This window comes from Acanthaster planci, linkage group LG15 (assembly GCF_054643075.1).
Source record: "Acanthaster planci isolate LZ-2023a linkage group LG15, COTS_SCS, whole genome shotgun sequence".
Lineage (NCBI taxonomy): Eukaryota > Metazoa > Echinodermata > Asteroidea > Valvatida > Acanthasteridae > Acanthaster > Acanthaster planci.
The window spans coordinates 2,004,017-2,031,347 of record NC_141791.1 but is presented as its reverse complement, the minus strand read 5'-3'; the positions used below and the strand labels follow the sequence as shown (position 1 = coordinate 2,031,347).

General features: G+C 41.7%; 3 protein-coding genes across 4 annotated transcripts; 1 reads left to right on the top strand and 2 right to left on the bottom strand.

The window, feature by feature from the left end:
* Nucleotides 1–231: 231 nt before the first annotated feature.
* Nucleotides 232–3,542, bottom strand: LOC147796587 (cytochrome c oxidase copper chaperone-like). Its single transcript, XM_087146569.1, has 3 exons — nucleotides 3,264–3,542; nucleotides 2,436–2,548; nucleotides 232–1,791 (listed from the first exon to the last, which is right to left on the bottom strand). The coding sequence occupies exons 1-2, from the start codon at nucleotides 3,377–3,379 to the stop codon at nucleotides 2,464–2,466; spliced, it is 201 nt and encodes a 66-aa protein (XP_087002695.1). The 5' UTR covers nucleotides 3,380–3,542; the 3' UTR covers nucleotides 232–1,791; nucleotides 2,436–2,463.
* On the top strand, nucleotides 3,508–6,689 carry LOC110974624 (transcription initiation factor TFIID subunit 13-like). The gene is made up of 4 exons (XM_022226417.2): nucleotides 3,508–3,626; nucleotides 3,924–4,029; nucleotides 4,768–4,865; nucleotides 5,027–6,689. The coding sequence occupies exons 1-4, from the start codon at nucleotides 3,609–3,611 to the stop codon at nucleotides 5,189–5,191; spliced, it is 387 nt and encodes a 128-aa protein (XP_022082109.1). The 5' UTR covers nucleotides 3,508–3,608; the 3' UTR covers nucleotides 5,192–6,689.
* LOC110974572 (uncharacterized protein C6orf118-like) lies at nucleotides 6,104–26,494 on the bottom strand. Of its 2 annotated transcripts, XM_022226312.2 has the most exons (8): nucleotides 26,377–26,494; nucleotides 24,550–25,351; nucleotides 23,776–23,907; nucleotides 19,622–19,809; nucleotides 11,388–11,509; nucleotides 10,448–10,644; nucleotides 8,566–8,627; nucleotides 6,104–8,447 (listed from the first exon to the last, which is right to left on the bottom strand). In XM_022226312.2, the coding sequence occupies exons 2-8, from the start codon at nucleotides 25,297–25,299 to the stop codon at nucleotides 8,390–8,392; spliced, it is 1,509 nt and encodes a 502-aa protein (XP_022082004.2). In that variant the 5' UTR covers nucleotides 25,300–25,351; nucleotides 26,377–26,494; the 3' UTR covers nucleotides 6,104–8,389. The 2 variants fall into 2 exon arrangements, with proteins under 2 accessions (XP_022082004.2, XP_087002694.1); XM_087146568.1 differs by lacking the exon at nucleotides 8,566–8,627.
* Between the last annotated feature and the right edge of the window lie 837 nt (nucleotides 26,495–27,331).

The following is a 27,331-nucleotide window of genomic DNA, read 5'->3' as shown; positions in this document are numbered from 1 at the left end:
GATCAGTGGTGCCCCATGTTATAAATTTGATGGCTCGTATTTGCTGGTAGTATACCAACTCACTGATGTACTTCTTTTGTGCATTTAAATAAAAATCATGCCAAAATGCACCCTCCTTCTGCATGTAAAACACATTTTATGAGTCTTTTCCAGAAAAAATGAAACCAACAATATCTTATTCCCAAGAATTTAGAATATTTTTCAGGATTTTAAAGCAAGACACCCATGAGCTTTTTACTTGTGGAAATACTTAAAAATTGAATTTATTGCATAGTCACAATTGAGAAATTTTCTATATTCTAATTTACACATTTCACCCAAAACACTGATAACTGCTAGTTCACATCAATGCTACCTTTGTTCACCACTCTGGATCCAAATAAAGATACATACCCCAAAAACTAAAATACTAACATAACATGAATACAACTGAGGTCCCTTTTGATTGCTTGACAATAGGTTGAATTTTCCCTAAATTAAACCAAGAAAAATGCACACTGAAAGATATATGTAAATTAAAGACTAGACATACCGGGCAGCTGCAAAGATGAAAATATAGGTTTAGCAAATTTGGCTTGAAACCGGTCAGTATGCATGATTTGACTTTTGGGTCATGGTAAAGTCCTCTGCATGACTCCCTGCTCAGAAAGTACAAGGTTGTATCCCCAGTACGATATGATGGTTGAATCTTGATACCCAAGAGTCTCGGACGACATTTTATTTCTCGGAAGAGCAAACAAAAGTAAAACCTGAGTAAGGAAATTTGTTTCCTGGTATACATAGCGTAAATTATAAGAAAAAGCAAAACCATGTAATCTAATTATTGGGGCTGCCCAGAATCACAGGCAATTTTCATTAGCTAAAATGTCACAGCCACTATGAAAGAAGACACACGAGATTACCACACCACAATTTTCACATCCGGATTTAAATGAAAGCATTATCGATCCTAGCGGAATCTTTCCCAGGGATGCAAAATGACCAGTGGACTGACACAAATCAAGCAAGTTTATCCACCTGTCATTATGCCTTCAAGGAAGACTCTGCGAGGACTTAAACAGCAGACCCTCCAACATTTTTATTTTTGATCAGTCCCTAAGGTCACTGTTGCCAGCAAGCCGTTTGCGCCAGTTTTTGCGACTTGCATTTTCTACAACAAATGTATCATTAAGTTGAAATATAATCACAGGTTGTTGGGTGCATTTTTTTCTACCCTGTTAAGTCTTAACATTCCGTGGGTCTGCCCACTGATTTGGAAAACAACTTCCTGTAAAATGCAGCACCAAAACTGCCGTTGCAGGCACTGTATGGACCTTCAACAACAGGTCCCAACATCCAGTTCTCTTATAATATTTTCCATCTCGCATTTTCAGAGATTTTTAAATGGTGATGAATAAAATAAAATGGTCAACGTCAATGCAGGGTTATTCTATCTGATTTAAAAATTAGTGACATGAATTACCTGGTATTTAAAAGATTTAAAATAATGAACACAAGACATGACTTGACACAAGTCAAGGTTTGTTGAATGTAGCATATGAAGCACCCTTGTTATGATGGTGGTATCTTTTTCTACTATCTGCTTGCTAAAAATAGTAGTGTTAGAATTTGCTGATGTGAATGCCTTGAAACGTTGATTCCCAAGTTAAAAACAATTTGATGAGGATTTGTACACGCAATAGTTTGTTAAAATGTAAAGTGGTCTGAACTCCTCTCTAATTCCAGATGATCTCTGATCTTTCATGCACTCTAGATCCAACGGCTCAACTGCAAGTCCCTGACTGTCCTTATCTGAAAATTGGAAGACAAAAAGAGATTGGAAAATGGACACCCATGAATTGTAAACAGCATTGAACCTGCAATAACTTTGGCTTATGAATAAGAGTCAAGACTTGACTTTGAACAATCACATTGCAAGGGCATACAAATATCCTACCCCTCTTTGGATGTGTAAAAAATTGATGGGATTTATCTGGATTATTAGAAGTTCCATGGGTTAAAGACCGACATAGTGTCTCCTTTTCAATCATATGGTGGTATTAAGTAGGGACCTGAACGCTGGTGCTGTTTCTTAGTTGGAATTGAACCTCTATCACACAGATTTCTTTAAAGTTTGGCCTTTGCAAAGATCAAGTAAAGCTGTGTGTTGCCAAGGTGACTGACAGACTGACATCTTTGCAACTCACTGAATTGGCAAATGAAAACTAATCATACATGAAATACAATGTAAAGATAGGATTTTCCTGTCTGTCTATGTGGGTTATTTTCACTGCCTTCACAACAGTGCCCAACGTGATCAGTACACCTGTAATTTTCGTGATTTTTTCTGTGAAAGACAAATTTTGAAATCCAGGATGACGTCTGCCACTCTGCCCAGAATTGCCCAACAGAATTTACAATAATCAAGATACTTCGGCTCACATCCAAATACTTACCACACATTTTCTTGCTCTTGGCAAGTTGTTAAATGTTGAAACCCATCTTCCTCATACAGTCTTTGTGCGCTTCAATCAAATCTCCACATTCCGCTTCACCCTTCTCCACTATACTGTGAAAAACATTCAAAGGAGATTAAGGAATTGACACACATGAATTTGTACAAATTAGAAATAATTGTTCTCTCTAAGCACGCTTGGACTTGTTGACGGGTAATCATGTTTTAGCAGTGTTCAAATTCCAATATTCAATGTGAAATTTGACAGAAACACAGTTTTGAAACAAATTGTACACATTTCATCTTTAATGCAAAGAATAACATTATTTATAAATGAATTACATCAGAGAGAACATACGTGCACAGCAAACTACATAACAGTAAAATACACACAAATTAGAAACCCATGAAAAACTCAGATTTAGAACACTCCACGCATTAATTACCACTCTATTGTGTATTACTACTTGTGAGGGGCGAAAATTGCCATAATTTTACAGCTTTTCAAAAGAGTAATTCACAATTCATTTTATCGCGAATTCCTAAGTCACGATACGGACACAATGTGTTTCCTCTACAGCAACACACAACACCCTGCTCGAGCAAATATCCAAGTTACACACAAAGTCCTCAGCGTACCTCAAGAACTGTTGGGGTATCCCCAGCGCGTCTGGCTTTTACTAGCCAGTGGTCAGTCTTATCCAGGGCGGCCAGACTTTTTACAAGGTCCAACGGGCCCCTGGAGCGCCAGCAAACAATGGCGGACCGGTTTCAACGGGATTAAATTAAGAGAGTGTTTAACCATGATACGGCCTATGGGTTGTCTCACCACGCATCTCTCGCTTTCTTGGTCTCCGGACAGGCGCAGCACGGCTTCAGTTTCGGCTTCTCCTCGGTCCTCTCTGGTGCCGCGGCTTCGGTTGGGATTTCTATCGGCTCTGGCATTTTGGGTTCAAGTTAGGACTAGGAGACGAAGCAATTAGGACTTTACAGGCTCAAGCTGTGATCTCCGGCTCCTGTTATGTTGCGCTAGCCCCGGTGCTAGCCCGCGTGCCAGTTGATTACATCATAGGTGCACACACAATGTACGCGGTACGCGAGCTGAGTAATTATTGTAATGATTTTGCGTAAGGCGACTGAGAAGGGCGCCCTCTAGCAATATGGGAATAACAAAATGGCGGATCCGAGTGAGGTAGGAAATATCACTTATGTTTGTCGTCCGATTTGTTACGCGATTGTCAATGCACCTTTTGTTTAAAATATCGTTGTTGTACATATTAAACTATAGTGAGGGTATTACCAAATAGAGAATAGATTTGGTCTGCGTGAAGGTAGATATTTTGATGAATAAAAAGACGTGCCAGGGCAGAGGTCCCACTACTCACCACTAGTTGCCTCTCTGCGTCTTCTGAATCATCAACAGCGTCCTCATCAATCAGTTCTATCAAGATTTTAAAATTGAAAATCTCATTATCACTGACCTTTCCAGGCATCCGATGATTTCTTTCAAGAGAGCAGCGACCATGCATCAGCCAGCGAGACGGACCAAGGCTCCGATGTAACTGGGAGAAAGAAGAGAATGTTCTCCAAAGAGTGTGAGTCTATTTATTGTGTGCTGACCTCTGACCTCTATGCAACTAACATGACGGCTCTCGCCTTCACCTCGTACCTGGGTCATTCTATAAATTTGGGGTCCAAAATGTGACATTTTTCTGTCCCTGTAACCTCTGACATGTGTACCAATCTGACACGTTTGACAAGGGATGTGCATGTATGATGTATCACAGAAACTGATTTCAAACTGTTTTTTGTCTGGCAGGTCATTTGCAGTACTTATTCAATCTTGGAATTGAACAATGAGTTTGAAACATTAAAAAATCATATGCCAGACGTAACAAGGACGGGAAGGAAATTGGACCCCAGATTTGTAGAATGACCCACCTACTCAGCAATTCATGAAGTGTATGCTAGCGACAACAAATTGTTCAATAATGCAAATAACTGTACATGTATAGGTGAGTCGTGCAGTAATATTCAAGTTAATATTACCCAGGAAATCGTTAAATTTCATTAAGCCCGTGAAAATGATTTTTGACTGATAAGCCTACCGTTTTCCTGAATTTCCCAGCCAAGGACAACAGCTTGACAGTGTGGAAGTTCGGTCTTCATGTGTAGGCCTATTGTGCAGAATGAAAGTGATGCCTTTATGCCAACTTTTCCTCTCAAATCACTTAGGCCCCAAGACTGATCACTTTTTCGGACCGGTTCTGGCCTAGAAGAATTTGTCAATTCATTTCTGTTCTGGGCTGTTGACCGATTCTCTTTGTTAACAGTGCGATGCATGATGTATGGCTTTGGCGACGACCAGAACCCTTACACCGAGACGGTGGACTTGCTAGAAGACTTAGTACTGGACTTCATCACGGATATGGTAAGATACGATCATCCCGATTCTAAAGTGAGCCAAAGATATGTTGCCAATGAGGTGAAGATTGGGAGGAATATGGCGAGAAAAATCAGGTTTTTTATCCTCTTTTTTCTTTGTCTGCTGTTCTTTATATAATTTTTCTGTTTATTTTTTCGTTACCCAAGACGTTGAAAGCCATGGAGGTAGGTCGGCCAGGGCGGGTACAAGTTGAGGACATAATCTTCCTTATCCGCAAGGATTCCCGCAAGTACGCCCGAGTCAAGGAACTGTTGATGATGAATGAGGAGCTCAAGAAGGCCCGGAAGGCTTTTGACGAGGCCAACTACTGAGTTTTGAAGCTGTCAGAATAAGGGTTAAAGCTTAAAGACCTTCCGGGTATTAAAAGAAACTATCCTCTCTGTCTGGGTATCGGCCTTTAATCTGTTTGGGTCTGAGCATTTTGTCACCTAGACCAACTTGATGCTCAGAGGCTTGAGGTACATCACACCTGATGAGCAACTGCCGATGCGTTGCCGTGGAAACAGATGGCACTAAAGGTGTTGTATTGAAGCAGATGCCCAGCCAAGCCTGGGAGAGGTGTTGATGAAGAGCTGTTTAACTCGGATTTGCCCTAAAGGAATGGGTTCAGCTGAGATGGTTTTTGTGATGTGTAATTGACTGTTGCTCTCTTCCCATCCAGCATGGGCCCTGGGCATAATGGAGATACGGTTCCTGTCAATTAATGACTTGCTAAGAATTCTGCTCACTGTGGGTTATGCTTATTTTCTGGGCACGTCTGGAGTTTTGTTGTACTGTCAGGAATTTAAGCTTGAGCGGGGTACATTTTTGGAGGAATTCATTGCATTTGTCTCAGGAAAAAGTATCATTTGAATAAATTTTGTAACATCAATGAAATATGAAGTTGTATTCTTACAAATGGGTCATTAGGGAGACATTTTGTGGTAAATTTTTCAACCTTAGGGAGACATCAGTCATTAGCGAGACATTAATGCTCCAACTACCAGAAGGAGGCCGAATTTTACTGTCCAAATTTTGAGAGATGATAGATTAGGGTCTAAAATGAAAACATACAAAGTTTGGTTCAGATCAGATTAGGGAATATTGAATTATGGGACTGTAAAGTTTGTGCACGTTCCTATGCGAATGTCTCCCAAGTGACTCATTTTTTGGTAAACAGTAACATCTTCTGTATTCCATGAACAGGTTCTGTGAAATGCCACACACACTAATGACCCTTGTGGTTATAAGCAGTAAGATTTTCTAGGTCCTTTTTATTTCATTTTCTAAAGTTGAATACTTCAAAGTACCTGCCAAATTTCTAACGTGGACATACAACGTTCATAGTATTTCATTTGGTCAAAGATAAAAGGTGAAATTCCTCAAGAGCCAATTCAAAACACACCCCTCCACTTACTACAACACAGGGCATGCTAACTCCAGAAGTAGAATATTCCTACAGCAGCAAAATCTCCTTACACACTTGAGGATGAGAACACTTGAGCCCTCAAGTTTCGCACAGTGTCCCTGTTTGTACAGCAGGGACCTGATTTGGTTGAGCAGCCAAGCAGAAACTGGTGCTCGGCCACTTTGATGTGCTAAGCACAGACATTGGCTAGGAATCGGTCTAGGGAAGTGTACTGTGAATGATATTTTGCCTGGTAACCTGCTTTCTGCTTATAGTCTTCTCTGGGTCCTAGACCTCAGAGGGGTCATGAAATTGACCCTCGGTTAAAGGTAGTCATTTTAATATGTACAATTTGAACAGAAAAAAAATAGAATAAGTTAATATTGTTAGTTAAGAAATAAAGTAAGTCATACAAAATACAACCAGTTTTCAACCTATTATTTGTTCTTGAGGTGTGTTTTCGAATGACAGCGCAAATAACAATGATGTGATCTTTTTTTTTCAATGATGGAAAGTTTGGACACCAATATTAAAACCAATACAAATTAACCCCGACCTGAATCCAATCTTTCTCACCAACTGCCACATTGCTTTACATGTAATCAAAATCCTCAACCTTAAAAAAAGGAATCTACTGCAAAGTAATTCTTCGGTCACAGATGTAAAAATTGTTGTATTACCGTTAATGTTTGACATATGATTGCAAATTATACCACGACCACTTATAAAAAACAAGCAAAATGTGGTTAATTGGTAAGGTTTCATAACAGGTAGACTTTTTAAGTATATGTCGATGTGTATTTACAAATCTTGTGTTTCTATCTATTCCAGATACATCGATTCTTTGTGCTTACAGGCAGAACTTTAGCAAAGGATTTGAAATCTTAAGTTACGAGGTACTTTGTATACAACTTCATCATTTATTCTAAATGCACAAGCACTCCTAAACTTGTGAATTTTTTGTCAAAGTCAAGAGAGAAACAGCATTTTTCACTTGTTTGGCCACTGGTCTCCACTCGGCCTGACAGCAATCAACACGATGCTGTTAATCATTGTCATCAGCACACACAAGCGACTGATGTGCAGTGACACGCCTTGCTTTAAAGAGGCAGTCTCTGTCAGTCAACGATGGCCTTTGCAAACTCTAGCCATTCCACATGAGGACTTGAAAAAGTGGCTCGGTGGGAATCAAACCAGGGTTTTTCGTAAGCGGAGGCCACGGACGGAACCTGACATGTCAGTTTGATTTTCTCAACAGGTTCATGGAAGGTTCAATAGCTCATGGAAGGTGTGTTGGTTTAAGAAAGATCAGAAATGATTTACACAACATCCAAGCAGCATGTACACCGCTCACCCATTTACACCAAAGTCACTAATACCAAAAGGCAGATACATACCTATGTAATCAACATGATCAAGGTTTTTAATCTGTGTGATGTGTTTGAAGCACCAGCATCCCATCATGCACCATCAGAACAATCCCCGGTGAGGAATTAGCATGACAGGTCCATGAACGATTTCTACAGATTTTTTTTTTTAATTATCCACTCCAATTCCACCCGTTTAATCAGGTCACCAAATTAATTCTGAAGGCCAGAGAACTCCTGACATGAAGACAAACACGACTTGAGAAACGATGACGGATGTAGAGAGACCAAAGATCTTTTAATTATCTGCCCCAATTCCCACTTAATCAGCTCAACAGATTACATCTCTACGACAGTAGGAAGAAAAAAAAATGGCCCTTTGGAGAAACGAACGTGAAAGTTGGACAAGAGATTCGCCAGCCATGTTTTGCCCAAGAGCATATCGTGGATCGTTGACCCACTTCAAACCCGCGTGCAATCATTCAGGTGAAGATGTCTTCAGTAGTCGAGTGTCAACCCCAAACCTTACAGTCCTCGCCGTCTCCCCAAATGCTTTTCCCCAGATGTAACGAGGCTCAATAATCTGATCCAAAGTAGCTAAGACCAATTTTGTGTACGAGACTGGATCCAGCCACTTTTATCTGCAGTTTTTGGCTAAGTTGCTCTGTAGCGGGGTCAACAAAATCCCACTTCCCCACTCCGAGCTCAGCCTGGTATATTGAGCAGTGGAAGATCTCAGTACAAACTTACAGGTGCTAGTCTTCGCCAGCGGTCGGCGGAGCGGATAACATGTTTATGCTGTTCCAGATTTTTCTGCAAACGATAAAGAAAAGATAAAATCAGCAAATGCAGTGAATTCGAGGTAGTGAATGTAAAAATTGGTTGCCACACATCTCTCCCCCCCAACAATTCGGCCCAGAGCTCCGCCTACCTTTGGTCATCGGGATTCGTGTTAGTTTTCTCCATAATTTTTTCAAGGTCAGCTTCCAATTGCTGTGGAATGGAAAAAAAACATCATAGAATGGAAACCAATGGGATGGCAGACACAGGACCAGAAACTTGTGCTGGAAGAAGGGGCATTTTTAACAAAGAAAGATAAAGGTTACAAATGGTATCTGAAATCTACTTATTCTGTTGCTATTAAAGAAGTGAAATCCTTAAATTCAGAAACAAATTCATCCTCCCTCGTAAAATCATCCCCCAAGACACACTTTTCATTTTTTTTCACAATGAATAATTCACTTTTCTTCAATGCCAGATGAAGTGATTTAATAAAAAGTGACCTTTTTTTTTTAATCAAAGCACATCTGCTCGCTTTGGTGGTATATTTTCATGACCAGGGGTGATATCATCAAAACTAGGATTGTCCAAAGTGTAAAAAAAAAACCTTGCAAACAATGCTGTTTCCCAAAACATAATAATAAGTTCTTCTGGCCTGTGTTGACAAAACTTGCACTGATGCTTTTGAATGGATTAAAAAAGTTCCACACAAGAAACACGAAACTACAATGAGAAACTGCAGAGAGAAGAAATCCAATTTCAAAGTACATTTTGTTAATTTCCCCGGGGCAACCGCATCGTTCGTCCTAGGCTGGCATTTCCCTGTTGGATAAAAAGAAGCCAACAAACAACAGTGCTGTTTCTTCTAGCGGCTGGGAGGCTTAGGCTCAGCTGAGCAGCTGTCAGATTAGTGTTGCCAAAATGTAAACGGACAAGAGCCGCTCATAAGCGGCTTACAGGCTGACGTGGGTCCTTACTTCTGAGCATAGTGTGAGTGACTTGCTGGGGTGACCATGGTGGCACAAATTGAACGGCCTAAGGCCACCATTCCAGCTCGGTGTGAATGCGGAGCGGGGAAGACATTGAGGAACATTGGCAGTAGAAATTCACTTAAGTAGAGTCCTGGTTACTCTGCCGGGGGATCTCCTCTTCTATCATTCTATTATATCAGCTTTTTTTCCCACAAAAATTTCAAGTATGGTACTTTCACATAGTTTTCAGCACAAATCACTCTGTCTGTTCAGTTTTTGTTTTGCTCATTTTGTCTTGATTGCTCTATTTTTGTCTTTCCGAAGTGATATGTTGTCACTTTTGTTGGTCAAGTTTTTTGGCTTAATGAGACATTTTTGTATAAGACTTTGTCTTATGAATATGCATCCGTATTGGCTCCTTTGTTTCATTTGTGTCTTATGTAATTGTTCTTCTTGCGTTTTGTCAAAAATCTCTTGTTTATCAACCTTCTGTATAATTAAACAAATATATTTTACACTGTGGAAATAAATGTTGACATAAACAAAAAATCTCTGCTTTGATGTTGCAAACTTGCATAATTTGCATTCGTATCCATTCCCAGTGCAAACCAGTCCTCAAGGGGGAAATCACCACGTCCCAGGAAAAACGATATTGTGTAACTCCAACACACGGTGACCACAATGGTCTCCGTACCATACTTATCTTGCCCATGCTTTCAGAACCTGGTCGTGCTATTTCCACTTCTTGTTAAACAAAAGGTGATGGTGTACCACGAATTCAATTTTCTTCAGGTCCATAGATCCTCCATTATTCACTATATGGTAGCTGGCTAAGGGTTGGGTGGTTACTCATGTCGACAAGAAAACTTTCAAGGGATAAATACTGAAGGTGCGCTACACTGTGCCTCACTCCTGGTTTTCAGTGTGCCCGTTACAATTAAGGTACTACTCTGTACAACAGAATAAACAATACTTTGAGGGTCCTTTCTGAGGACCTCGTCCTCAGATTTCCAATATTTGTCCTCGGATTGGTAAAATACAAGCCATCCTCTCAAGACCTACCTGGATGGTCTTTTCCAGGTACTCATTGGTGCTGAGGACTTTGAGGACGTCGGCCTCGGTGTCCCGCACGCACTGGTCTAGATTCTGGACGACCGAGATGGGCACGTAGTTGTCCTTCAGGTCTTGCCGGAGCCGATGTAACTCGTCCATCTGGGAGAGGATGCCAGCATGGAGCTCCAGGATCTGCTCCGCGATCCCTGCCAAGGCAAACCAAGAAAGACAGAAAAAATCAGCGGAATCGTTGTGAAACAAGGAACCAACAGTAGGCCTCCTTTGGCTTCATTGACAGGGCATCATGTTACAGCTAAATCCACGGTGGCGCATGCTTACAGCTTATCAAACAGAACAGACAGATCTTTTGGTCACGCAATCACCACTGCATATACCTTTTGTATTCCAATTAATTAATTAAACCCTTAACGCCGGGATTCTTTTGACCGTGACTGCTGGGCTGCGGTATGCCCAGTATGCAAAGCTCTGTCCAGCAGCAGGCCCACATTGAAACCGCAGGTGCATGATGAATAGAATGTATGTGTGGTATGCACTAATCCTCACACAAAGCCGTTCATGACATTCATGTATTGGCTCCTGATATTAAAGTTACGTTAAATTCAGTTTCTTTTTTTGGGGGGGGAGGTTATATTTTGTCCTCTTCCCTGCTCAGCTACCTTCAAACTGGTTTCATTGACGGAAAAAATCATTAATCACAATTTAACTACTAATAAGGGGGAAATCAAAGTATTTGAGATTAACTTCATCAATCCCTCCGATTGCTGATGGGCAGAAAGCAAGACAGAGGAGTCCGTGGACAGTCAGGTCAATGTTTGGTTCCCTACGCATTTGAGTAGAAAGAGGGCCCAAAGTAGAAGAGCCAGAAACAACAGACTGCGTGATTCATTTTACCAGCGACACTTAGAAACTACTGGGAAGACATTGGTACCCTTTGGTTTTTCCTCGCGGTGTTGCCGGGAGTCACGCAACGCCTTCTGGGTTGATGTCTCTGGCTCCGGAGTGGGCATGTTGGCCAGCGTTTCTTCTTCTTCTCGAACCTCTTTTCTTAATCTTTAAAAAAAAGTAGAATATTGGAGGATGGTGAAAGCAGCCTTGAAAATTTCTTTGGTGAGGAAAGCAGGGTAAGAAATCAACTAAATGAGGTCTTTCAGGTGACAACAGACACTTATAAATATATACGTGTCCACAACAAAAGTAGCAGGGCGGGCACAATAAACAAACCTTTTTTTCTCGGCCCCTCCAAAAAAAATTGTCCTTGGGAGCAATCAAACAAATTTTTAAATTTTGCATTCAACATACTGCAAACCCTAGAGCGCATTTCAATCGTTGTTTTTAAGGAAAGGGTTTATTGAAATTGATGGGACAGGAAGCGTTGTCAAAAGGCAGAGATTATCATTTAAAAAAAACTGAGGTTGTCCAATAAACTGAAATTCACGTTGTGGGCCTTCATCGTACCTGTTCCTCTTCCTCTCCTCATGAAAATGTCACACAATCCCAGTAATTGTAGATTGAAAACATCTGGCTAACATCTGACCCACACATGGGTCTTATTTCCAATTATGCCTTTTGAAGAACAGGTAGAGTATGTTTGGACTTAAAATTATGTTCCCCCATAAAAAAAACAGAACTATATCTTTAGAAATTAGAAATTAGGGTAATTCCAGAAATTAGGGGTCCAAAAGTGTGGCCAGTTTGTGGCCCTGCTACACCCGCCCTGCGTATTTTTACATTAAAATATTACTGAAATTGATTTCAAACTATTCCTATTTGTTTGGCAGATAATTTGCATTAATTCATCACTCTTGGAAATTACAGAATTTGTTCTAAACTTACAAAATCATATGTTAGAAGTGACAGGGACACACCAAAAATTAGACCCCCAATTTATAGAATGACCCATTAACTTGACCATCTCAAGTTCAGAAGAGTAGTTATTTTTATGTACTTGCGTAAAAATCCCTTCTTTGGATGAGACTGTAAGTCTAAATACTAATTCAACATATTAAGATATTTCAAGAACATATACCCATGTAATTTGAATCCAATTAAATCAACCAACACAGACTTTAAGGTGCTAAATCTTTACTACCCTTGCTCTCTAGGCCAACAGACTGTGACAGCCCCTTGGATAAAATTCGGCCCAATGCCACCATTTTGGCACAAATAGCTCAACCAAAAATCCACACCATATGTCTCCCTCGACATGTTTAACCCTAAGTGCTCAGAAACTGGTGAAGGTGACGAACCATCCTGAGTTGACCCAAAACGCTCGCAACATATCCAACCTGTCTGGACTAATGGCTAAAATTGCATTAGTAGAACTATTTGTGAGAACGTTCATTGGACACACGAGTCAGACCTCAAACTTGGCCAAGGCACTCCAGTAACATTAACCCACTTTGCTAAGTGCGGTCTGAAAGCTTGTGGGGGGAAAAAAAATTAACTGGCCAGCCGCATTTTCTCTCGTACTCTCTTTGGAAAGCCTCAACGTGCAGTGTTTGTGTTACTACGTGCTCTGTACATAAAGCGGAGCAGACCAAGATTGGGCAAATGAACTGCGACAGGAGTAATCCTTACATGCTGTTTCCCCGGCTTACAGCACTTGCGGCTTTTGCTAGCGTCGTGACTCACGGCATGATATGGCATTTATAGCCTTCAGGGATTTTGACTGGAGCTCGTGAACAGAGGAATTGACAAGAAGGAAAACTACAAAAAACAGGGCAGAATGGCTTGGATAAAAGAGAGGCCGGAACTTCATTTCCCTGGTCACTGATTTGATTTCTGCTTCTGTCTTTTTTTTGCGGGAGGGGGTGGTTCAAACAGAGAAGGGTTTGTATTAAAAAATTACATCACCCTAATATAATTTTTTCTCCAACCAAAAGTTAAATTTTGGAAAAAAAAAATTTCTGGTTCAGAAATTGATCACAAATTCAATCTTAAGTCCAAAAAGCCTTGCTTCATGCTTCGAAAACATCTGTAAAAAATGTTGATTAACTCAAATGTTGACAATTTTAACAAATAGACTCTTGTCCAGGAAGTGTATTACATACTTCCACGATGGAAAGGAAAGCATCAACATCTCCAGCAACTTCTTTAAGAAACAGCAAGTCATATCTTCAAACAGCGTTCCTACACGATGTGCATTTGGTTCGGTCATCAATCTAAATCAAACGTCATGTACATTTGTACGGAAATTAGGAGGACCTTGCTCCGTACAAGTATATAGACTCGGCAGGTGGGACTGTTGATATAGTCCATCAAAAATCGTTTCCTTACATGCAGAGATTTCCTTCTCCCGGACGGGTTTGCGCGGCTTTGGACGTGCACACTGTGGCCACACTTGGCTGTCCGAGGTACAATTACTGCCGGCTTGTTCCCATATTGTCAAAGCTGGCGGAGACACACACATCCGTGTGTCTGCAAACAGAGACTGTGATACGGTTTACAATCTCATTTCCACTCATTTCTGAGGAAAACATTGACAGGATTTTTTAAAGGGGAGAAAGGCGAGTGTTTGTCGCTGTAGCGCACTTAACCTCTCCGTCTTCAACTAAACCAGGAATAAAAAAAGACACCTCTATTGTATTTACAGAAAAATGTGTACCAAGTGGAAATACTTAACTGTAAAATATAAAGCCATATATTTTATGTCCAATGTTCCCCCCCCCAGGTTCAAAGAAACCTTACAAATGATCCAGTGGGTTTCATAATTTGATTTCTGGCTAGAAAAGATCTGATGCGATGCTTACGAAAACCAATGATGATATTATGATCAGCTTCATAAAAAATTAACTTGCTTTCAGAATAATTTGCTCTGGCATACAAGGGCTGTCTTCCGCAGGAAATTAATTATTAAAAGCCACAAATTATGCAAACGCCTGATGTTGCTGACAAGACCCACTGAAAGCAAATAATCACGGACAAACCGACACTCCAATCTTGATTGTTGAAGTCGGGGATTTTGCCCGCATCCAGCATCACAAAAACTGAAGTTTGTACATTCCACAAATTCACGATTCACGCAGGAATCTGAACACGGAGAGCACGTAAGGTCAAGAGCCGGATATCCGCGGCCTGGGGTTAGCAGACACCGATTGCTGTGCAGATTGCTAAAGGTCGAGATGGTGTAATCCTTGTTATCGTTGTAATTATTGACGCACCACAGCTGGCTGGGAAGGGAATTAAAAAAAAAAAATAGCGGTGGACTGCACATGCATGCACACTGGTAGCCCCTAAAAGCAAATAGGCAATCCTTGAAGGGCAGTAAAATTCGCTAATGGTGGCATGTTGCGAGAAAGAAGAGGAAAATTTCCATTCTCGGCTCCTTTTTTGATGGCAATTTGATTAAATTGAGGTTGGGAGTCCTCTGAACGCATTGTCGCTCTGGGGATTAAAAAGAGAGAAAAAAAGATGTCGAGTAAAAGCCTCTAAGTGCCATCCTTCATCCCTGCGTTAGCTGCTTATTCCCAGGGTGGGCAGCAGATTGTCGGACAATCTGCCACTTGGTTTAATAACAGACCGCATCTGACCAGCTTGGCTTCGGCTGGGGCCACCGGCTGGAAGCCGGTGCCAACTCTGCAGGCCCTGTGTCTGCTGGAAAACGGTCAAGACTTTCCAACGCAGCCTGACTTTCTCTGAAGGGCCGGTGCTCCTTGCAAGCGTTGAAACTCTGTGAACACGAGGCCAGGGATTATGCCGGATGAAGTCACGCTACATGTAAACAGCACACATCAGAAATCAAGTGACCTTGAAGCGAATTGAAGACGGGGATCACTCAAGGAAGATGAGTTCCCAGCCTTTTTTTATTTTTCAGTCACAACGAAACAGAAGTCATACAATCACGATTTATACATGTTTAGTACAGCTTCCTTCACTTCAATAATCCCACGTCAGCTGATGCGAAGAATTCACTGTGCAGTACATCTTTAATGAAATAAATCTGACAAATATGGGAAACGATAAGGTGCAAAGACTTTTCGGTGAAGAACGCCGTACACTGAAACGTAAGCATTACCGGGGCTTTCCTCAAGAGATGAACGAACGCGCCCCAAGACAGACAAATGCAATAAATGCCTGCATCACGGCGGACATCTTATTTAATAACCACAAACCACTGCATCCAATTTCCTCCGTGCAACGATACGGACTGTAATTGTTGCTGCATTTGGCTGGGAGTTCGTCAATGATTCAATAACTCCCACAGGATTCGAAGCACGGCATTTCCAAGCAGTGGTTCAAGAAGCTTGGCACTACTGACACCACGAGGGGCCAGGCCAAATCTCATTCTCTCCCTGTCCCCTCCCCCCCCCAGTTAATGTTCAACGCATAACCTCATTACACCCCTGCCAGGATGCTTCATAATTTGCAAAAATTCCGCACTTCAGATCGGCACAGTGCTACATGACGAATTGCATTTGCCCTTTATGGAAATTTTTGACTAAGTCTCATAAAAAAAGAACTTGATTTGAGGAAACACCACTCCAAGAAACCATACTTCACGTGCAACAATTATGACCGTACTGTGACAAAGATGAATCTCAAGTTATGTCACCCAAGCGACTTGTGAGTTTAAGGCTTTTGAGAATAATCCGGCACAATGTGAATCAAGAGGAATCTTCAATATTTGTCCCCACACTCAGTCAACTGATACGTCAAAATGAGGAGTTCGGTCTGATCTTTCTATTTGCACACTAAAACCACAGTCCTGAAAACTTAATGCTCATTTTGTGGATCACAACCCAGTCCAGTCACATTTTAGAAAGCTCTGACTGTAAGTGAGTTTGGGCACAGAAATCTGCTAAAGTACACAAAATATCTGCCAAGCAAAAAATGGTAACCAGCTAAAATTTCAATGCATACTGCTTGCAAATGTAATTGGTTCTCCCCTGAAATCAGCTTAGCACCCAAAGCTGCTAAGTGAAATGGGCCTGGGTCTTCCATCTCTTTATAAATGTTAGGAGAATAATTTTGGACATAAATACCAAAAGATTCTTCTTTAAAAATAATTTGACTGTTATCAATAATCAAACTGCACATGACATCTTTTTCAGTAACTGATAACTGCCCTCTGGCAGCCTGCTACCATATCCTGACAGCTCAGGAAAAAGCCACGTTTTTCTTTCATTTCCAATCCAGTGTCCATAAAAGTAAATTCTCGATCACATACTTTGACCAGAGTCCATTTTACAAAAACTCTGGCAGGATCAAGCCTTCAGGGCAGATTAGATCTAATTGCCCGTCCCCAACTGTCATGGTCACTTTTACCCGGCACGTGTTGCTAGTTTGCCATTCTCTGTCCTTCTACATTAGTCTGCTGAGTTCTTTTGAAAGGCAAGTTGCCCATGGAGGGACCGACAAGAGGAAATTGATCCTGAGAAGGTGTGAACAAACATGGATTCTGAGGAAAGAGTCTGATTGACTGAGTGGTACTTTTGTTGACTTACACCTGTGCGACCCTGGTCTGAATCCTATCCGGGGCCAACAAGTACGCAGACTATCCCTTCAATCCCCGCCTGAATTTTATTTTTATATGCTTCAACAAAGTATCTGATACGCCACCTTTGCTATCTTCCATCTATAAATCTCTGGGCTTTTGAGTGGCACTTCAAGGACTTCTCTCTGCACTTTTTATGAACTGTTGGTTTCATAACCAGAAAAAAAAGTTAATAGAAGTAAAAAAGACCTCAGACTCTAGAGAGAAGATAAGATTACGCGATGAGACAAGCACGCCTAAGGCAACAAGTTCTGCAAAGGTGCTGCACATGGTGCGTGTGTGTGTGTGTGGGGGGGGAACAACTTGCTCCCCTCGCAATGTGTTGCCTATCGATATCAAGGATAGAACGCCTAGACACTTTAGAAAGGTACTAGCACCACTCTTTGGGAGAGGATAATTCTTTTTATGGATTAAAAAAAAAAGGCAAACACTTGGGATAGAAAATTCATTCCTATTTTGTACCTCGCTTTGACTTAAAACCTTGCTCCACCACTATGGGTAAAGTATGCAAATTCACAGTCTCAAATTCAAGCAACTTCATAAGGGAAAAGCAGTATTTCTTCCTAATATGTTGAAACAAAATTAGATTGTAACGCTGCAGGAAGCAAAGACAAAAATTAAATTGAACTAGCCTGAAATGGGGGGGGGGTTGCAAAGTGTAGGGCTTAGCTTTGTAGGAATATATTAGATCCAACAACCAAACAATTGATACCCACAGAGCAATGATTGAAATGAGAAGGCTGTATCCAATGGGACACAATTCCTCATCTCTGGATTCTTTTGAACAATAGGCCTGTTGAGTTTTGAAAACCCGGTTTTTTTTCGTTTTGGTTTTTGTTTGCTTTTTCTGACGCAGTGTCATGATTGAATTCTTTCCTTTAGTCAGCAGCTGATTATTTTCACATTTCAGAATTTGCAAGCGAGAAATGGTACCGGTCATTTCAAGTCAGACTGTCTGGAATCCAGACGCATGTCGCGTTCCTGACAACATGTTGACTGAAATGAGAGAGTGGAACAGGACACTCAACTGAAGACAGCGATTTATTTTTTAAATCATTTCACAGAGCAGTCGAAGGGTATTGAACCTCTGCACGGAATAATCCCTTGCGATTGAGTCTGCTGTACAGTGGATAATAACTTTCATCGCCTTGCTGTCTGTTAAACTTCACAGTGCAGTGACCAAAAAATCGATAACTGCACTTGAGTCTTGCCGTGTAAGTTGCTGAAAAATAAGAACTGTTCCATCAGTAATAAAAAACAAATCCAATAATGACGTACATTAAGAATCATTGGTTAAAAAAAAAAAGATAAGTGATGGCAGAGAGTTGGTGAGCCGGAACTCACTATTAGTAGAAGTAAAGGACGGTGATGATGTCGCACCGCTTTTGTGAATGCACCATTGTCTGTAGATGTCACATCTCGTCGGAAGGGCATGTACTTGTAAATTTCAGGAATCATGTCTTAAATATTCCTGAAGCGGTCTATCAACGCATCATAAATTGACACTAACATGGATGCTAACATGAGCCCGTTGTGTGTTTACATCACTGCGCCATGTTGACGAGATGCAATCGTGGTCAATTGAACTTTTACGAAACTGGACAATCAAAAAGCATGCTTTATTTATAAACCTCTCTGAAATTTTTCTGGAAATGATATTCTTCAGGTGAAATTTTTTTTCAAAAAGACAGTTCTCTGATAAAAAGTACTCAGAAAAAAAGGGATCAAAACACCACCTACAGGGCGCATTGGAACCACACCCACCAGCTGGCTAAAACACGCCAGAAACTGACAATGGCAAAAGTGTAAAGACTGATATTAACTACGGCACCAAAATTTAAGTAGTACATGAACGCACAACTAGGTTTTTTCACACGTGCATCGAAGTATTTCTTTAGAATTCAAGCCATGATTTATCACAACTTGTCCCTAATCTAGGTCCACACCCTACATGTATAGACCTTTATCACACTGCTGCCATGTTTGTCTTGTTCCCTGTAGATCCATTTCAAACAGTAATACAAGCTCACATATTGATAAAGGGAACAGCCAATTTTTTCATTCAGCCTCGGTTTGGTTTATTGCTTTGAACGGTAGAAAAGCAAGATGGCTGCCCCATGACATAGGTCCACACACCGTCATCAGTCCAGCCAATGGAATACTTGTACGTTCCTGTTCGATCACACCGTCCACATCATGTTATGATAAATTTACAAACTTTGAGCAAGACTGGCCAAGCCATCCCTATCACGCACCCTATCCATAGTCCCGTAGTGACAAACATGGTAGCCCCTTTGTAAAAATGAGGAACGAGTAGCCGGGTTTTGGGACACACATCGCCAACTTTTTGTTGTCTTCCCGCTGGTTATGAAATCATTTAACAGCCTCTGGGTAGTCTGGGATAATTTCCAATCCGTGGGAATAGAAACTTATGGCCAATTCTCACAAACACAACAAACCAGCAAAATGCTCAATCACTGACCAATAACTGAAATACTTTTTAGTTACAACACCCAAAATACATCCCTAATTGATTGGCCTACTTCAGCACCCAGTCATGCCATCCACGGTCCTGCCCAGCATCAACTCAGGAAATTCACTTCACTACACCTAAGCTCAAGACTCAGAAGACCCCGGAGAGTTGGAGATAAACTCCCTCATCGACCCACCTGTCGTTCTCCTCCAGCAGCTCTTTAGCCTTCTCCTCCAGCTGTAACATCTCCTCCCGGGCTCGATCCACCTCCCCCGGGGCGATGGGTGTGCCTCCGGCCAGGCTCTCCACCTGCTGAGCTAGCACCTGGCTCTGTTTCCCACTCTGGGTGTCCAGCAACGAGCCCATGTACTCCTCATACCCATCCTGAACGGGGCAAAGAAGATAGATTACATTTATTAATTTTTCTGCTCGACTCTGTATTCTCGGAAAATGAATCAATCCACAGTAAAGACCTTTCTTGCTAAGTACGTTTGGTTGTTGAGCTTAGTAAATGTCATGGCATCAAGCAGCTTAGCTAACGCACCGCAATTCGGGAAGATTTGACTAGCGCAGTACTCACAGATGCGGTAAAACTTTCAAACACTCCAGTTTTTATCTTCATGTTACCAGGATCATATCTGACTCAGAAGCTAAAACGGGGAAGAGATTCCCAGAAGACCCCCCCCAGTGTAATGATAATGGTACAGAACGTTGAAAATGGAAAAGATAATTGGAAATGAAAGGATGGAAAAACTGAAATCCTGTTCAAGGAGGAAATATAGCATGCCTGATATTAAAACCACATGTCTGTAAAAGCCAAATTTACAATCTGGCAGATGAAAAAGACAACCATACACCCTGCTCTAAGCCAAACCAATATTAAAACCAATACAAAAATAAATGTAAAGCCAAAAAACTGAAAAGGACATAAACATTTGCCGAGCTCCATTTGCAAGATATATGATTGGATTTATAATCTGTCCCAGAGGGACGGTCCAATGGGGACGGGGGGGACGTGACAAAGGAGGTGCAATCACAGCCTGAGGTACGTGATTTGTATCCCATTACACCACCCCGGTGAAGCTCTTAACGTGCCCACGGTGCACGAATCCATTACACTTCCAGGAAACAGATATGCGTGATGTCCCCCGAGGAGAGGCTTTCTGTACTACGCATGTTGCACGGCTTCAGGGGAAAAAAACGGTTTCCTGCAGCTTACCAAGGCCATTACGTACCACTTGTTTCTCACTGATTTACCGCGGCGACACACGACAGGCAGATACTCACTCCAACTTCCCCCCCCCCAAAAAAAATATATACAATCAAACATGAACCATCTAATGGCCTGTTTGAATTATTAATGAATTTATTTGATGTGGGCAAGTGAACTGAAAAAATAAGCTTGCAGTGACATTTCTCCATAAATAAAATGCCACATGCGGATTTTATACCTTGAATTAAAGGCGAGAGATGCTCCTCAAAACATCCACAAAAGTGGAATCTTTTGATAAGGGCTCTACGAACCTCAAAACTTGATTTGAAAAGAGCAAGAACTTTTTCATGTGTTGTTGAATGAAAATACGTGCAGAGGGTCACACCAGCAAAAATAAATACTTCCAAATTGATTTAAAACACCATTTACAATAAAGTAATATGGGTCCTTTTTTAACGTTGAAATTGGAAAGGACTGCACAGCTAAAGGAGTGAAAGCTTCAAGTTTCTCTGTTTGATTAATCTAAATCTCTTGAAAGGAAGACAATCTTTTCTATTTTACACATTAAAGAAAGGTCAGTATAAACGTGGATTGAAAAAGTGTTGCCCGTAACCAAACACATTTTGATCAATTTCGTACCCCTTAAAAGAATCTGTTGTAAATTGAAACAGTCGGCCTTAACATGATTACAAAGCAAAGCACATTTTTCAATTTAGTGCAAAAGAAAGCATCAGAAAAAATGAAGCAATACTCAACATGATAGAAATAACTCTACCGAAGTGTCACGTCACTGTGAACCAGTGCAAACGAATGGAGTACGCGCGCATGATGGTTCACGCGCTGGTTCTCGCGCTAATGCCTTTTACACACTAATTGTGCGCGTGACGTATTCACTTCGGTACTCTATTGACTTCCCAAGGACAAGGGTGTTTCCAGATTGTACTGACTGAAGACTGACCCTTTTTTTTTGAAGGCCGACATTTAATTTTACATCGGTGCAGTTTGAATCTCCAAAGGTCCTTTGGGTATAAAATAGCCCCGATTTTTAAAAATTAGTGCTTTCCAAGAAATAAAAAACAGCCTACTGTACACAAGGATTTTTATAACAATTCTTAAATCTCTCGTCCTACATGTACTTTGATTGTCCGTGCTATTGCAATATTCCCTAAACTATTTTACAGGCTTTTATCCATCTCCTAAAATTTTCTCTTAGTTTTTAAAGACAGCAAACGAACTGGTACTGAATTTCATGTAATGCCAACACTAATTAAAGTGGGCATTTTTGAGGAGGGAGTCATTAGGGATATAAAAGGCATGTTTGAAATGGGACAAAAACAATGGTAATTTGGCTGAAAAATCCAATTCACATGGAACTCAAGGCAACATGGATACCATAATTACTCCTGTGCCCCAGGCCAATAAATGTATGTGTACTTTCTTTCATTGGCTATAAGGACTGCTACGCAAAAAACTAACAAGACGACAAGCTTTTAAGAAGTAACAATGTCTAGGCACTGCAGCACAAATTAACTATACAGAGAACTCCCCTTTAAATACTAAATAAATAAAATAGACTACCTGTATCGTGACTCCACAAGAATCGCACGGAACGCCGCCCTGAACTGTTCGATTTCTCGGTACCATAACAGACAAAAAGAATCACAGAAATCAAGTCTGCCTGGAAAAAGTCTCCCTCTGAGGTGTATGTGACTGCTCTTGCAGCAACGAGATGCCAAGTCACGAGTGAACGGACTGTGCTCGTGCCATCGACACAAAGCCCTCGGCCGGCAGGAGAACACTTTACTTTGCCGATGTCTCAACTAATGAGCAAGCAGAAGGCTGACTGTGCTCATGCATTAAGACGACCCGCTCATTCTAAACAGCCTGAACTTGTTTGAAGGTGGCCAGGGCAGATACAATTCACGTTTCCTCTCACTTTCAAAGCAATGTGTATCTTTGCTGCTCTTCTCTTTTGCTTTCTCAGCTCAACTGTACTTAAAATGGAACGTGCTGTTTTGTTTATACCATTTTTATTCTTGGATTTCAAGAAACACGAAAAAAGAAACAAAACCTATGCACAAGCCTTTCACAAATTTTTATGAATATACATATCCTTCCTCAAAATACATTTTGTTGGGCACCTAAGGACTTACAAAGACAGATCAAATCTTCTTTCTGCATCCCTATTCTTATTACAAAAATGTTCATTAAAATTTTAATTGATTCTATTTAAGTAACTAAATGTACACTTGTGGAAAGGGAATTGATCCACTTTCAATTTACAGTATTTGGAAAAAAAATTTGCTGATACAAGATTCCTCCAAAGTCCAGCAGAATTATTTTCTGTGTCAACAAATGGCTCAGTCACAACAGGAAATCGCTTACGTAACAGCAATTACAAATGTACGACCCGGGGAAATTACAGGTTATTAAGCCCATGGGACCTGCTTGTACTTTCACCAACCGTGTAAAGAGCCAATCAAGGTACATACATTGTAGCAATCAATGGGGCTATCCCTCAGCAAATTAAAAAAAATATGGCCATAAATTGCAAGGTTGTTATTACGCTGCTCGACCTTCCAAAGCGTGTGGGTTTCTTAGACTGAAATAGTCCTTGATTGAATTACCAGGAATAATGGCACGCCTTATGGAATCGAATGATCGTAATGTGGCGCAGCAGACAAACAGATGTTATCTGCCAGGTTTCGATGATAATGGAGAGTGCAAGGATTTGAACAAGCACACACATAAAAGAAGCGGGGTAGTAGATTGACGTCACTTGATCAAGGGAGCCTCGTTGCCTACAGTTTTAACAATTTGCAAGAGACAGCACACTGGGCAAAATTACCCGATCTGAGATAACTGGCTGTCTAATGACTCCCTCTCAAAAATATATGAGGATAATATGTTATTTTGACCACAACAAAATAGCAACATGACAGAGCTAAGCATTCTGTACAATTGTTCAAAGTGTGCGTACAAGTTAAGCCTTAATTCCACCTCATAACAGACGCAATCTGTGTCCTTTGCATAATTGGGTTTTTCGCAAAATTGGATGTCTTTTCTGTGGCTCTTTTGTCTGTTCGGTTTTACTATTTGATTGATACTCAGCAAAATGGCAGAGGTCAATGACCTACCTTGATGTAGGAAAGCATCTCGCCAAACTCCGGCGTCGCCTTGATCAGTTCGTCCCAGATGTTGCTGTACACCTGCAGGCGGGGGAAGTTGGGGCCCGACAGGCGATGGACCTCATCCAATTTCATCAAATCCTATGGGAGTTGTACAAATTTTCTTCAGTTCTGTTTTGTATCCGTAGGCGACATGAAATGACGACCTTGTAACATCTGACCACACAAGTTGTGACAAGTGCAAGGATCTGTGGGCGTATGTTTTATACATGTAGGTGAACTGCTTCATGGTTGACTGGGTGAACCAACTATGTTGAACAACGTGCCAAAATGCAAGCATGCTTCAAGATATAAGTGTGTGCAGGTGTGGCATACATGGTATGGACCTCTGCACAAAAGATGTCCACATACTAGGGTATGATGGCATTGTGTGGACTCACACACGTCCACAGAATGTTTTCCCCTCTCTGAAAAACAGTTTCAGAGGCATTTTGGGGTCAAGGTTATCTGTGGCAAAATGAAGAGGAACAGCCCAGGAAATAATCACCAAAAATCCAGCTCGAAGGTGTTATCCTAGTTGGAGAAAAAGGAGCATTTTCCTCAAGTTTCCTTATCCACAGGAAAACAAAGGAATGTCCACACTTTGTACGTAAAACAGGTATGTGTGTGTGAGTGTGGTGTCAAGTTTACGGTGTATCCTCAATTATACAAGTAATTAAATTGTTCCTCACTGAAAAAGGAATTAGGGTTTTCTTTCATTTTTTAGCAAATCTTGGTCCCTACCTCCTGTAGTTTCCTTTCCAAGCCTTCCACTGCCTTCCGTCCTGACAGGACGTCCCTCTGGTTCATCTCAGGTTTCTTCATCACGTTGTTTTGGAAATCCAGGAACCGCTGGAACTGTTCCTTCTTGGTCACCCCGCTCAGGTGGCTCTCATAGAAGGCTGGCGGGGGGTGGCTCGAGCCTTTCCTGGGGTCAGCTTCCAGCGGGGCCAGGGATTTGGGCGATCCGGTGCGGAGGGGGGACTTAGGTCTGGCGACAGACGAGGCGCCCGGGAGCATGAGCTCGGGCAGTCTGAGCTCCTCTACGTAGACATTATCACTGATGTAGGAAGCAGCTGTGTTTGGTCTCTGCTCAGTCGACAAGGGCTTCTCTGGCTTTGCCTTGAGCACGGACAAAATCGGGCTGGGGCTCTTTCTCCGTGGCCTACTGTCCTTTGACTTTTTCCCGGTCTTGCCTTTCTGGGAAATGGGAATACTCCCCGATGTCCCGACACCAAAGTTGTACATGGCGTCTGTCATCTGATCGTGGTGGTCCGTGGACTTGCGAGGTGAAGGCAGCTGGGAAGGCTTGTGCATCAACGGAACCTCCTTCCCAGAGCTTTCCCATGGCACATGGGAAGCCTTTTCCGGCGGCTTCCATAGCCGATTGTGGTTCAGGTGGCCCCTCGTCAAGAGGTCAATGTCCTTCTTCTGGTCTAAAAATAGCCCCTCTAGGACGTCATGCAGAGGTCGTTCACTTACTTTCTCGGCCATTTTTGACGCTGTGCGCAGCAAGCTTGAGTAGGTCTAAATGACTACATCATGTCTGTGGAAAAACACCAAAAAAACCTTTTCTGCATTCTCACTCAGTCATGGGATTGGATGTCAACCAAAATACATGTATGTAGGCCTATTTATGCACGGATCTGTGGCATGTATGAGGGAAGTGAACCAATCAGAATTCAACTTATTATTTTCTTCAGAGTATTCTCGAGGTCCGAGGTTGTTCCATTATGGCACTCACGTCTGGGCAAAGGGGCAACTCTCCATTCAGTTTGTACAGGGATTTGCACGTTTCCTCATTTTTGGCAGCAACATGACAGAAATAACTACAACCTTTTCAGTACAGAGTGAGAAATGTTTATAGTGCGTAAATAGTGAAATTTCAGGCTCATTTGATGTAAAGGTTGAGAGTTGGAGTCAATAATTCAGAGTCTCCCCATTGACCGCTACACTTTTTTTGCCCCTTTGAGTTTTGAGTGTAAAAGATGGAATAGCCATCAACTGACAACCAGAGAGAAGAATCAAGAATCAGTGACCTTATCCCGACCTCGAGAATTTTCTTAAGTACAGTAGTCTAGGCCTAACCTGCATGTACAGTAGGCCTACCTACTCATTAAGTCACAGTTGTAGGCAAAGGCATGGAGGGACAAAACAGGGCCAGTAAGACCTGTGTGCACAGCCCACAGTACAAGAATTTAAGAAACATTTTCAAAACATGACGCATACATCAAACATGTCCAACAGTCCAAATGGCATTATTCCTGACTTTCACGTACACTGCGTCACCTTTCACCCATTTAGACAGATTTAGGCGAACTCTATTTTTTTGGCAACTCAAATAACAAAACACTTCTGACCCCCTTCGGATTTCGCACGGTACCCCGTCCACAAGTACGATAAACCAGTGGCACCAGAAACTTAGCCAGAACCCTCCAAAAGTTCGGCCCATGAAAATGAAGTTCACACAATTTTTTTGTCACCCAAGCAAAAATCGCTGCCTAACATATAAATTAGCCGTCTAAGAAACACTGAAAGAAACGACGGGAAGCAGATCGTAACGATCCATACCGTTTCGTGGCAAATCTGGCAGGGCCACGGAAAAATCAGACGTTCCCAGCCCCTCATACACACGGACACGGTACCGCTGCATGGGACGTACGCGTTGATATGGCGAACGAGACAGACGCACGCTGTTGCCGTGTGTCTCGTTCGAACACTGAGGGCGCTGTTTCAACAAACCTGTCCGCTAGTTTTCAACTCTGAAGTGTGCACTGTCCCAATTCAAGGGAAATTCTAGCTCCGCCTGGCAAAAGGAGGCGCTTAAAACATACCCGGCCCCCTGCAGTTTCTTTTGGAAAGAGGAGTCTGTGTGGCCCAAGAAATTGTGGAATTGTGTAAGTATCGTCCAGGATTAACTTTCTAGATTCAGGAGCTCAAATCCGAAGGCAAAGCAGACAAAAACGCTATTGAAAAAGTTGTCCAAAGAGTCTGAGAAAGTGGAGGGATGTCATTTGAAAAATGGCTTGTTAACAGACTTGGGAAAGTTCACTTTTGGGGAGGGGGGCTGAGTTTGTTTGGTGTTAAAAATCTAACCAGTTAACCTACTAAAACTTGAAAATCAATTTAAATCTTAAGGACCCATCAACACATTATTTTTTGTTTGAGAGGCCTCGAGGGCTTTGGTTGCCCGCGAGGCTCCAAACTTTGTTGATTTTTGCCTGTGCACTCTGCAGACAAGTGAACCTCCGTAATTTTCACCACACTTACATCAGTGGCGGCAAGTTTAGCACCTCTGTCTTAGCCTGAATGCTTTTAGACCCCAGCTCCTGTCTCTAACATTAGGCACTGGAGTCTAATTTCTTTGATTCGTTGAAAGAACTCTTCAAACAGATATTCAAATGTGTCCAGAGTAGGTCTACTTTTGGAAGAATTGCGAAGGTGGGAACCATCGCCACGATTACCGATCAGCAGTGATCGTGATAAGTTACTTCCATTGCGAGCGGTCACAATGTGAGGGCATGAC

Excerpts from the sequence above, each read along its gene's own strand:
- LOC147796587 (XM_087146569.1), bottom strand. The coding sequence starts at position 3,379 with ATGCCAGAGCCGATAGAAATCCCAACCGAAGCCGCGGCACCAGAGAGG. Across the intron at positions 2,549-3,263 it reads AAGAAAGCGAGAGATGCGTG|TATAGTGGAGAAGGGTGAAG; the intron begins GTGAGACAACCC and ends TGTTTTTCACAG.
- LOC110974624 (XM_022226417.2), top strand. Across the intron at positions 4,030-4,767 it reads GAGAATGTTCTCCAAAGAGT|TGCGATGCATGATGTATGGC; the intron begins GTGAGTCTATTT and ends CTTTGTTAACAG. Across the intron at positions 4,866-5,026 it reads TGGACTTCATCACGGATATG|ACGTTGAAAGCCATGGAGGT; the intron begins GTAAGATACGAT and ends TCGTTACCCAAG.
- LOC110974572 (XM_022226312.2), bottom strand. The coding sequence starts at position 25,299 with ATGGCCGAGAAAGTAAGTGAACGACCTCTGCATGACGTCCTAGAGGGG. Across the intron at positions 8,628-10,447 it reads ACCTGGAAAAGACCATCCAG|CAATTGGAAGCTGACCTTGA; the intron begins GTAGGTCTTGAG and ends TCCATTCCACAG. Across the intron at positions 8,448-8,565 it reads ACGAATCCCGATGACCAAAG|AAAAATCTGGAACAGCATAA; the intron begins GTAGGCGGAGCT and ends TATCGTTTGCAG.